General features: G+C 30.3%; 1 protein-coding gene across 5 annotated transcripts in view; it reads right to left on the bottom strand.

Annotated features, from left to right (window-relative positions):
• The window catches only part of LOC129962633 (dual oxidase maturation factor 2-like), a 222,775-nt gene that overhangs the window by 57,074 nt on the left and 152,821 nt on the right, over positions 1 to 12,880 (bottom strand). For all 5 annotated transcript variants that reach the window (XM_056076489.1, XM_056076488.1, XM_056076490.1 and 2 more), the window contains one exon: positions 4,782 to 4,935. In XM_056076489.1, the coding sequence (XP_055932464.1) occupies positions 4,782 to 4,935 (154 nt within the window). The remainder of the gene's footprint in view (positions 1 to 4,781; positions 4,936 to 12,880) is intronic.

The following is a 12,880-nucleotide window of genomic DNA, read 5'->3' as shown; positions in this document are numbered from 1 at the left end:
GCTTCTCAGAATATTGCGAATTCTGGTATCGCTGCATATTATTGCAATAGAATAATCAAATCAAAATCAGCAGAATAAAAAAGAAGGGAATTTAAGCATTGTGTGTATAAGTTTTTATTTTTTTATTATTTTGGGGGGGAGGAAGGGGGCTAAAATCTATTATCTTACTATAAATGTACTACCTTAAAACATGAAACTTTTGGATTTTATCAACTCTTTTTATTGCTCAATAGGAATGTATCGTTGGCAGTATTTTCTGGAAAAACGATGTGTCTCTCTTTAGTAGCAAAAAAGCTACCGTTTTGTATAATGAAATGTTTCGATATTTTATGTTTTTTTAAAAGGTTTTACTTAATAGTAATTAATAAAAGGAGCAAAAAAGAAATATGAGAGCAATATTTATGGAACTGAGAAATAACTTTTTATATATAAAATTGAAGAATAGTACGGGTGTTTGTTTAAGTAATAATATTTCTATTGCAATAGTAATAGAACTAAAGCTGTTTTACTATTATTGAAAACGACAATCTTTTTTTTTTATTTAAAAGATGAAATACTAAATTCAAAAAGTGAAGTCTATCGCCTATGGAAAGTAGTTGATATCCGTTTCAAAACCATAACAATTGTTGAAATAACATTTTATTGAGGGTCTAGATATTTTAAGAGGGAATCCTCACGGTATTTACTTTATTTTGGAAACATACAATATGTAGTAGTAATTTGTAGAAAGCAGTTATCACTAAAAGAGTTTCGCACAGATCTGAATTGAACAACTAAATATATCAACAAATGCTATATTATAGTTTAGCTAATGGTCATCTGAATTTAAATAATATATTCATCTAAATAATGCATGAATATTTCCTTTAGAGCAAGAAAGATTCAATATAAATATATTTTCCTCGGTGCTTCATCTTCTCACAAAGGGTATAATTATACGGTAAATCTATTAAATCGGGAGTAAAGATAAATAAGATATTATAATAAAGTTATAATATTGAAAAATTATGTTTCAATAATAAGATTATTATTCGAAATATTATGACAGCTTTAATTTTATGAATCTATTAGTCATAGGACTGGCGTTTTCACATCTTTTATTATTTTTTTAATTTTACGAAATGAATAAAAATCGAAATATGAGCAGTTCATCAATTATAAAAAAATTGAAAAATGTATTTAAAAGGATTCCATTTTGCATTAACTTAACAAACTTTAAAAAAAGTTTGTGTGATTGTATAAAAATTCTGCTGCCATCGTAATGTACCGTTATTGAAATACATATCATATATTTGGTTGTCTTCTCTTGTATAAACTGATTATCTTACAACTAATTCAATAATTTTGAAAGAAAAAAATAAGTTCACAATTTCTTAAATGCTGAATCGGCTCAATTCATTAGATTAGCAAGCTTGGCCGGAACAATCTGAACCAAAATTAGAATCCTTCAGAACTTCAAAAAGATGGCACGAATACATACAGGATATCGTTAGAACGTCTCGTCTCCAAAAATATAAAGAATATAAGAAGTCATTGATCTTTATTACGGGAATTCAGAATGAAAGCTTTGTGAGAGTCGGTGAAAACAATGATGAATTCTAATGAATTTGTTGAGGTCTCCATACATGTTGTGGGATCTAGAACCGATATACGGGACATATTACGAATTTGGTCAACGACCTTCTTAATTGCATCTGGAAGTAAAGGCTATGTAAAAAAAATATTTGTAGTCTCATTGGTTTGTTTTAGTGCGCATAAAATCAGTTTCTCATTTAAATCCACATATGAATCCCTGCAGGTGGATTTTTATGACTCATATAGCGGAAGCAGCAGCGCAGATGCTTTATTGATACCATGATTCCCATGAAGGCCACGACCTTTGATTCGAATAAACTTTCGTTCAACATATAAGGGTAGTCTTCGTTCTTTTTCCATTGTTTAGATTTCTAGCAGATAGACAACGAAGTGAATGGACAGTCAGTTCTTTATGATGAATTCATTATGAATTTCATTTTCTTTCAAGGGTGCAAAGTAATAGTTTCTAAAATAAAGCATCGAATCTAAATATATCATATGGAATCTCTTTTTGTTTTGCATTTTCATAGTTTCTAAGATTTGTATAAAGCAAATTCAGATTAAGTACTGGAAGAACATTTCTGTTGTTTAACCCCTTAAATACTTTACTTTTTTCCATAATTTAATTTAGATGAACCTCCTGTTCTGAGAATGTGCTGTCTTACTGATTCAATTAATTATTCATAGAATACTTAAGGTGTTTCCAGAGAATGTACAAATTGCGCATTCATTCAAGCGTCTTTGAGTGATTTAATATCAATTTATAATTATGGGAATTCAAAGTTCACATAATTCAGGGACACAATGATTAAATGGATGAGAGAGATTAGGAGAGAGATTTTTTTAAAGATAGTCTTTTTTGAAATATTTTAATAGAAACGAAAATCTTAGAGTGATTCTGTTTTATCTTTTAATGTAATAAAACTTTCACTTAGCATAAAACTTTAAAAATCTTTCATTGCTACTGTCCAATATAAATTTACATGTCGAATATTAAATTTTTCTTCTATATTAATAAAATTGTTTTTAAATTTGGGTACAAATTTCTTGTCGCGAAATAAAACACTTTTTTTAAAAAAAAGTTTATTTTGACTCAAAAAATATTACCAAATTTTTACTTCTAAAACTTCATTTTAACAGTTCTGTCCAAAAAATAAAATATTGTCAGAATTATTTAAAAAAAAATTAATATTTGGATGGATGCAGTTGAAACATGTATATTAAAAATTTCCTTTTTAAATAAATTAATGAGGGAAAAATAGAATATAAAAATTATTATGATATTACGAATACCTATACACTTAAAGATGAACATATACTATTGAGAAACAAAAATTTAAAATGAAGTAAATGATGTTTGATAATGTGAATTTCAAATTCTGATTATTATAACTGGGTTTCAGAAAAACCAAGCGCTTTAGTAAATGTTGGAGATATTAGAAGCATTACTTATTTATAATAATTCTTATAGATGAACTGATAATAAAATTATCAAACTAACGTGAATTTCTTGAAGCAATCGCAGATATGACTCAAACTATGTTTACTCATATTAAACCTTACAGAAGAATGAAAAAAGGGGCAAGTTGTCGGACATTTTTTCAGAAACCTAGAAAAATCCATTTAAAGTCTTCTAGTCAATTCGCTGCACTCCAGCTAGCATATATTTTCATTCTTAACATTATATATAAAACCTTTCATTAATACATTATATTTAAAATAGCTTAAATAATTGAAAAAAATGAATTTTTAAAGCGATCGTAAATAAAAACAACGCAATTAAGGTCGAACGTGTTCAGTCATCTTAATGTTTTGCCTGCTTTCTTCCAATTTTTTCATTTTTCAACAACATTTACTAACTTTTAGACGATCTATACTCAAATTACAAAAGCTAAAAAAATGGCTTAAAGTCGTTCACTTCCGCTTTGGGTCAACGAAATTACTTTTCACGTTGATTGTTTTTACTCTCGGCCTTTGTCTGATTTTTCCCATGAAGGGTTGTTTAACCAAGATATTTCGCTTTTGTTTACAAAGAAAAACATGATGTTGACAAATATCTTTCTATTCATCCCTTAATATCAGTAACCACCCAAGTAACCTAAACTCCACCTGTGAGGTGCACTTGCTTTTTAGATCTTATATTCACGGACCCAGCCTTTTCAATTTATATGAAGATTTTTAGCCCACTACACAAAAGAATTATGCTGGAACGAAGTTTCAATTTAGGTTTAGCCCGGACACGAAAATATATCTTTTATACTTAAGAATATAAAATTTTTTCCAAATAATTCCTTTTGTAAATTCAATATATATGAAGCATTCATTCAATATTCCATTTAGAATAATTTATCATCGCATAATATTTAATAATCTAACAGAATGAATTAATAACGCATGTGCCAGCTAAGGAGTAAGTCCAATAAAAAAGCCCATAATAAAGAAATTGCTTTTTTACTAGCAAAAATTCAGTACATTTCATATGAATAATTTTCTTAAAAGTTTATTTCAATGTTCTCCCAATAAATTCTTTCTAAATCAAATTTAGCATTTAATATTTTTTTAAATTATGGTGTGCGATACTTTATTTTTGTTGCCAATACTGAGGCTATAACTGATTGAGTTGTTAGATTAAAATATTGCTTTGTATCTTTAATAGTCAATCGAGAAAAAGTTATTTTAAATGGAAGTCTGATGATGATTTCTAAGTAGTTTAATAAAACTACTTTCTCAACTATGATGTTATGCCATCACGGGGATGTATTATCTACGATAATAGATTTACCAAGCATCAGACTTATGCGCACGACGTGTCTTCGTCAGAATCGAGTCTCGAATTCAGAATCCTACGAAAGGGTTCCAGAGATTCTGGAACCTGGACTGATCTTTTTTGTTCAATGTTGGCGTTTGAAACTACACGAGACTACTTACTATAACACACTTGCTAGTGCTTTAAAGATATTTTGGAATGGATCCAGCAATTTTGAACAATGGTCAGATGAGGAGAATGAAACGTGGGTCATTACTGTACTATCCATACTTACAGAGCTAATTCACTTGTTTGATGTTCAAGTATAAAACATCCATATTCTATCGAAGATTATGACGACGAATCAGACTGGTCAAGGTACGGTCAGGAAGGACATGTTTAAACTGCTTTTGAATTTTAAACCACCAAAGAACACTGAATGAAAGAAAACGGTACTTACCACAGCAGGATATAAGAATAGTATCCAGCGAGCCTGTACCTTCTCCCCCAGCAGAATCCCTCGAGCTCCTGCGTGAAATATTCGGCGATGGTTAGCAGTGGAAAGGGAAGACCCTTCACCAAGGCATGCCGGTACTCCTGCTTCATTTCGGTGGCTATAAATAATAGAGTGACACAGTGTGAGTAAAGGTTGCATTCATTTGGCTGTTCTTTTATTTGAAGATAGAACTTTTATGAGTCAACAATTTTTGACCTCCCCCCCCCTTATACACACGCAGCACAATGCTGCATGGCTTTCCTGTTAGCTAATTCACTCACAGGACATTAAGAGTCTTGTACAGGACAATAAATTCAGGACATCGCTGATTGTGGATTTTACCGATACACAAGCTATTATTAAAAAAAAACCCATCTAAAATTAATGTTAGAAAAGATTACTTGCATGATTGGTCAATAAATAGTTTTATTGGTCTTGACAATTGCACACTAATCCATGTAAAGTCAGAAAAAGGCAGTGATTACTATCATGAATAATTAATTGTATGAAATCTATACTTTTGATATCCCAAATTTTTTATTCATCAGTTTAAACTTTGGAGAAAGTTAGAAATGATGCAGCCGAAAAATGGTTTCCGAAATCTGAGTATTAAGTTTTAAACATTCTGTGCTGATAATTAGGAATCAACATCTCCATATAGAAATTTTTTATCATTTATTATTTTATTTAGATAGAAGTGATCATTTTATTTTATTTTATTTGACTACAAGGCCTTATTTATCAGATTTCATTCTGCAAAAGCTACCCAATTCTAATATGCAATGATCAAAAAGTTATCTAGTTAGAGACCTGGAATTTGCTTAATACGATTCACTTTTTCAATAAGAGTTCTTAAATGAAACTTGAAAACAAAATTACTTAGATAAAGTTTATGAAAATATTACCAGCTTCATGCAAATCGTTTATTGAAAACATACAGATATTAAATCAATAAAACTCTTAAAATTATTTTTCCATACTTTATTATTATAATAAACGAGATTGAAAAGGAAAAATGATAAACAGAATTCGAATTTCTGATACCAACTCGATTAATAGAGACTTTGGATGATCAAAGTTTATTGTACTTCTAATTTATGTAAATGGAATTTGGCTTTAACTCAAGTGAGCAGAACTGTTGGGCCCAATCAAAAGAATTAAAGAAATACATTAAAATTGCCTGTTTGACTTTTTTTTCATTGCACGATGAAATTCAAAACTCGCCATATTATGTAAATATACAAAAACGTTAAGCGGAATATGAGAACATTTCCATTGATTGGAAAAATCATTTTACAATTCAAGTATATAAACGCTTTAGAGAAGAGGTTTCATAGTGGTCCGCGATTTTTATTTAAAAAATCAATAAAATGATTTTCAGAGAAATGGATGCCGTTTTGACATAATGTAATCTCTAACATTAGAAAAAAATCAAACGTCTTGAAAATTATACTTCTAAATGTTAAAAAATTGCTTTTTAGTTGAATTAATAATAGAATTCTGGAACTTTTATTAGCACGCAAAAATTAACTCAAAATACACAGAAAGTAACCAGCACCTACTTTAAAAAATGAAACGATTTCAGGGGACTCGATTGGAAACATGAATAAAATCCCATCGAAAGGAAAACGATCGCTTTCAAGAAATTTAACCACATCTTGTCCTGATCTGCATCACAACGACAGACGATTGTTTCCTACGCTTCTTGTCAAATACGTTTCAGTTACAGAGCGGGGAACAGCAATTTTATTGTTTTATGAAACAGTTAGGTTTTATGCATGGTTTATTATACAGAAAATTAACATCGATCTACGAAATGAAAAAAAAAAAAAAAAAAAATGTTACAGGTCAGTTCAAGGTGTTGGAAAAAAAGACTTACAGCCTTAGTAGAAACGTGTAAACCATTTTTAACTTCCTTTGTGATGTAAGCTATTCTTTATTTTCCGGAAGCCCAAATTAATTATCTATCTGGCTAGAATATCGGTTATTATGACCACTCTGTCTTTCAAACTTCGTCAGGTGATGAAGAAATTTTAGTTTTATGCTATGTTTTCTCTTCGACATGTTGAAATATGCAATTTTTGCTTGAATTACTCCATATTATAGAATGAACAGAACGACGTCCATCTCCATGAAAAATTGTAATTTTCAAGAATAAAAGTTCCAGGCATATTCCATACAAAAGGTTAAAATGACGGCGTATCAGTATATAACACTGTGCTATGTTCAGAAGTAATCTAAAATGAAATGGTATCTTTTCAATGCATGTACCATTATATGATATTTAACTTATTCTTCACTAAATCAATATCTATTTGAAATCTAAAAATGCTGATGATATATATTTACCTGATATTATTTTATTATTAAGGAAGAAATTGTTCAGTACTAATCATAAAAACGTAAATGTCAGTATTTTCATATAATAAAAATCCTTGCGAAAAATAGGATATCTATGCAAGATTTTATTAGAGTGTTTAACATTCCCGTTTTTAAACAATTATAAGAAAGGAATATGGAAGGATCTCGGAATATCTAATGTGGCGTCAATAAGGAGAACGAAGAGTTTTGCTGGTATATGCTATTATATTTCAAACTTTTAACCAATATGCGGATATCTGATTTTTCACAGACGTTATACATATTATTTTTACATTCATGGTTATATTCTGAGGAATTAGTTATTGTGATTAAACAGTTTTACTTTCAAAAAAGCAAAAATAATAGAGATACATTACTGCAACTTCTGGCCGTAGATATCAAGAGGTTACAAATGACGAAATTTGGAAGCTCTTTGTTTTGAATTAGCTACATTATTTTCGAAGCCTACTTTGCATCAATAAATTCAAAATTTACTATAGATTTGAAGATTTTTGTATTATTTTGGTACACGGACCTACCACAAACTGATTATTCCGATTTTTCCCATTACAGCACTTTAAATTTCGAGGTGGAGAAGTCTTTGTTGGTGCTTCCATTTTTTTAAAAATGAATTCAGAACTTTAGACTTACAACATTAGGATTTTGAGACTAAAACCAACAAATTTAAAAAAGTTATTTAAGTGAAATGACATTGTATTTATTGTTTTTATATTCTATATCAAATACGAATGTTCAGAATTTATAATGTATATTATATAAAAACACATAAATAATGGGTAAGAATTCAACATAAAATCGTTACCTTATTACGAAGAAGATTCTATAATTTGTGCACAAAGCTTCAATTTCACTAATCATTGGAACTTAATTATTTATAACTCTCATATACTATTGGTAACATTTAGATTAAATACAATTATAAAAATGTGCACAAATATGAAATGCAATTCAATAAATATAGTTGAACCTTTTCCATCAGACGTTCAAGATTACGAAGTCCACCACATGAGACGCTAAGACGGACTCCAGCTACTCTTGAACCTGTGCATAACCAACCATCCTGCCAGCTTCCTTTGCGAATTATTCTGAAGGGTTAAAATTGGATCTTTGAATGGCAAAGCCGTTGAACTCCAATTAGGGATATATATTGAAAAGGTGGAGCTGTCTCTTCTCTCTCTCTTCTGCGGCAGCAAGATTTGGTGTCATAAGACTTTAATTTAAATTAGTTGTTGCTATATGTAAATAAACATTTTAGCTGTTGTTCAAGGGTGCTTTCTAATCAAATGTAAGATCACACTCTACATATATAGACACAGTGGTGAGCAAGCATCGCTACTGGAGTGAACAGTGTGTCTATGGAAAATGTATATATTTATGGATAAGATAGATACCATATGCCCAGTCACATCCAAACTATCAAACCTAGATGCTGTTCTCTTCGAAGTAATGGAAAAAGCGGAATTAAATAGAACATAATTTATTTTTCTACAGCAATATTTAGTGAAAGTAATCATTTCTAAGTATACGGAACTTGTTAAAACAATACGAAACCTGTTAAAACCTCAGTGAAACATTTTTTATTAGATTATAACAACAGAAGAGTCTTCAAATGTTTAGCTTTGTTTCAAAATATTAGGATCTGGTTATGAATTTGCAACACTTTGCTAATTGTCTATTACACATTACAGTCAAAAGACGATACATCTTGAAATTCGAGTTATGGCCAGCATAGTTTTGCGAAATAAACAATTAATTCATCTTGTCATTGTAGAGTTTCGATTATGAACAAATGCCACAGAATGGCTAGTTTGATCAAAGCAACGCGAATAAATCATCGTCATCAAATCACATAGTGGATTTTTTTAAAAAAAAATCATTACTGAGTTTTATTAGTCCTTGTTTTTTTTTTCTGGTGGTTCAGAATGCAAGTAATTTGCATCAAGACGATGAGCTTAATTGCTTCCACTTAATTGAGAGGATGTGGTCGGAAATGGGCTGGAAAACACTAAATTTTATGGTTCGAATCGATTTCAGTTTTTTCACTCGAGATGCTTCGCTTGCCAAGCGTTGGAACGGTCAATCGGTCCACTGAACCAGCTGGTAGAAGATGGCTGCAGCTATTTTTTACAAGTATTTCAACTCTTGGAAGAAATAACTTTTTATATGAATTCTAGTGTCAAAAAATTGAAAGAGTATAACTGATGTTTTAAGAAATACAATAAAGAGTCGTAATTTGCTGATAAATTGAAGGTGGACAGCTCAAATTATTGATTCTTATCTGTTTAATATGTTCAATAAAAATGTCATCAGAATTTGCAATGATATCGTATAAGTATTAATTTTATTGTCATCAAGAATTTTATAATGACGAATATCAGGAATATTAGAAAATAACGGGAGCAAATGACTTCGAAGTTAAGTCAAAATTGAGATAGATATGCATGTAGTTTTATTTACACATACAAGAAATTCATATCTAGATCAGAGCTTCCTTTATTTTCTCAAAAGAAAAAATTCTCTACAATTAAGGATTGTTTTCAAAAACATATATTAACAGACATATACTATTATTAAGTGAAAAGATTAACTCTATATTTAAGTTAATCAAAACTAAAAAGACACTAATTCAGCCTCAAACAGTATACCGATTTCATCAGTGGTTCTTCATATGAAAGCTCATGATCCCTAGATATATCTTAAATGGTTGCCTGCCTCTTATTAGTTCTCATTTTCAAAAGGAATCTCAGAAACACCGCTGTACATTTAACTTGAAGGTAAATTTCAACAGAATTCTTCAGCCCTGATTGTGTCAATTTTTAATTTTATATTATATTTTATAACCCTTTAGATACATCATCATTGGACAGAGATAAAATAATGATATTTTAAAATAAAATTCTGAACGCAGCACCCACACATCTGAACAATGTAATTATATTGAGGTAAGATATCGACAATTCAGATTGATTTTAGGCAGATTCTTTGATCTGATCTGATGTATTGCTAGTGGGCACTTAGTCTCAAGAATTTGTTTGCATTAAAACTACTGAATTTAATTAACTAAGCATTTTATGTAAAACTATAAATTATTTTTTTTCTGAATTCGGTACAGAATATATTCTTTAACTGCCACGTTATTTGAGACGCTACAATTTGCAATGCACAATTAGTAATGAAACAATACATTAGCTGCTGTGCGATTATCACTTAATAGTTGATTAAACGACCCCCTTCTTTACTACAGTAAAGATATAAAGTAGAAGGGATTATCTTATTAGATAGATGATCTGGCTTAGGTATGACTCATGAAAAACGAAACGCTAAATTTCCTTTCATATCATTTCTCATGCTTGTGACTCAGCAGGTCGTATGCGCCCATATACTTCCATAAAAATTGATATACTGTTGATACTTGTTTATAAAAGTTTACTAAATATTAATTTGAAAATAATGAGTTTAGAGTTTGAAGTATAAATCGAAACCTTAATTGGTAAACACTATTAAATTTTGAATTATTAAACACTTTGTAATTACATCGGCACTGTTCATTATTACATTAAATTCTCTAAAATCACATAATAAAAAAGAGCAAATTAACCAAGATACAAAACTTGATTGTATTGTTTTAATCTACAATATTTTATTTCTTAACTAGTCAATGCTTTATTCAACTTATTCTAAAAAGCTTGTAAATCGAGAGAATATTTCATACCAAAAAAATGGGTTCAAGTTTTGCATTTTACTAAAAATGGAAAAGAGTGATTACATTATGCAGGGATCCTTACACAATTCAAATTCCGTCTTCCTATGTCTCCTTAACGTTTTAGCAGATATTTATTTACTAATTTTAATACATATAAAAAATCAGTAAAAAATACCTGATTATTATAAACATAAAAACAGTTTTTAAGTAACAAATACGTAAAAAAGCAGAAATAGCGAAATATTTAAATGTGTGTCATTTTCAAGAGAATCGGTTTCTATTAAAAATAATTCAGTAATTTTTAACAATATGATAAAGCACTGATCTAGAAGAAAATTTGAAAACATGAAAGACTAGAGAAGAGATTAAAGTATCAATCTTTAAATGATGTGTGATTGCAATTGGATTATGTTCTAAAATATATATCTTGTCATTCGAAAGAGAGCACAAAATGAGATTATCTTGAAGAGCCAAAAAAATCTCCCGAACTTTAATATTATGATTGGGGGGCGTTAAGTAACTGCCTATTTGATTATTTCATTACCTGACCCTGAAAGGAGAGGATTCAAATGATGAATGATTAAAAGTTCTGCAGATGCTAACCCAAAATTGAAACTATTTTTTAGACAAGCTACTCTGCTTGAGGAACGTTGTAGTAAATTCGGTTAGAGACAGAATAGATTATGCAACGGAAATAAACCCAGAAACAGTCTGTTATATCCACAAGTTATGACAAGAATCCAGTAACTGGATGAAACCGTTTACTTTTTCTTTAAGTGACACAAAATGATACTGCTTTCATACAGTTGTCATCGGGAAATTCCAGCAATTTTGCGTGATCTAAGCAAACATTTCCCACACAAAAACTTCAGAGCCTGCCGCGACAGAACAACTCATGGACAAACACTTTACCACGATTCGCAACCGTTTCGTGTCCATTTTGTAAAAATTCTCCCATCAAGTTCTCAAGAGAAATAGCTCCAGATGGAATTTGGGTAAAAGGCGAATATTCGTTGGTGTGGCTTTATTTTTTATGAAGAGAGAGACGCTCCACTTCCAAGGAAGAGGGAAGGAAACTGCGGGCCATTATCACCCTGGGAAAAAAGTCGAGTTGAGTGGGAGGCTCGCTTTCCTGGTGGATATTCGGTTCAAATCCATACAAATCGCCCTTTTAGCGGCGTCTTTCCCGAGCGTGCATCACGATCTTCATCTGCATGCCCCAGATCTGATTCCACTTTTGGTTTCGGACGCACTTTCTCCGCCTACGGCTTCGGACAACGCCAAAGAATGATGTAATAGCTTAGCTTATGGGGAATTATTGAGCAGAATTGTTGAAAATTGGTCTTCGTGAGCTACTGTTACAATTAAGATTGTAGAAGCTGTAACCTGCATCAGATATATTGCCAAATGATTGAAACAGAATTTCTAAAATAGAATACTTTCAGATTTGAATTATATATCTAAATATTTTGCAATCGCTTCAAATTTATGAATTTTTAGAATAAATTCAAACAAATGTGTATTCACTCGTCAAAATATCGTTCCCTATAACTTGATGTTCGTTAGCTACATCAAAATTATCTGGTACTCATGAGATATCACAACATGGCATTTGTTTGATTTTCATCAAATTTCTTTAACACGCTAATGTTAATTGACTGGCATACTATATGCAAATTGCAACATGTATGATGTAAAACATTTTCAACGATTCTTCTCACGACGGACTATTGGATATACAGCTATAAAATTTGGCGCGTTGTTACTTTATGGTTGGTGCGTGCTCATCAAGAAAGAATTTTGCAGGATTTTAATTAATTTCATTAAAAATTCATCAATTTAAGATCTTTTTCAAAACTTTTGAAGTATATTATGGCAGAAAATTTTTCTTTCCCCAATTTAAAATACTACATAACTTTTCAGTGATACCACATTTTTACTTTTAGAAAAATTTTCCTCTAATTTAAAAAAAAAATTA

This window comes from Argiope bruennichi, chromosome 3, assembly GCF_947563725.1.
Source record: "Argiope bruennichi chromosome 3, qqArgBrue1.1, whole genome shotgun sequence".
Classification (NCBI taxonomy): Eukaryota; Metazoa; Arthropoda; class Arachnida; order Araneae; family Araneidae; genus Argiope; species Argiope bruennichi.
Note: the sequence above shows the minus strand (reverse complement) of the source record. Positions and strands in the feature narration are given on the sequence as shown.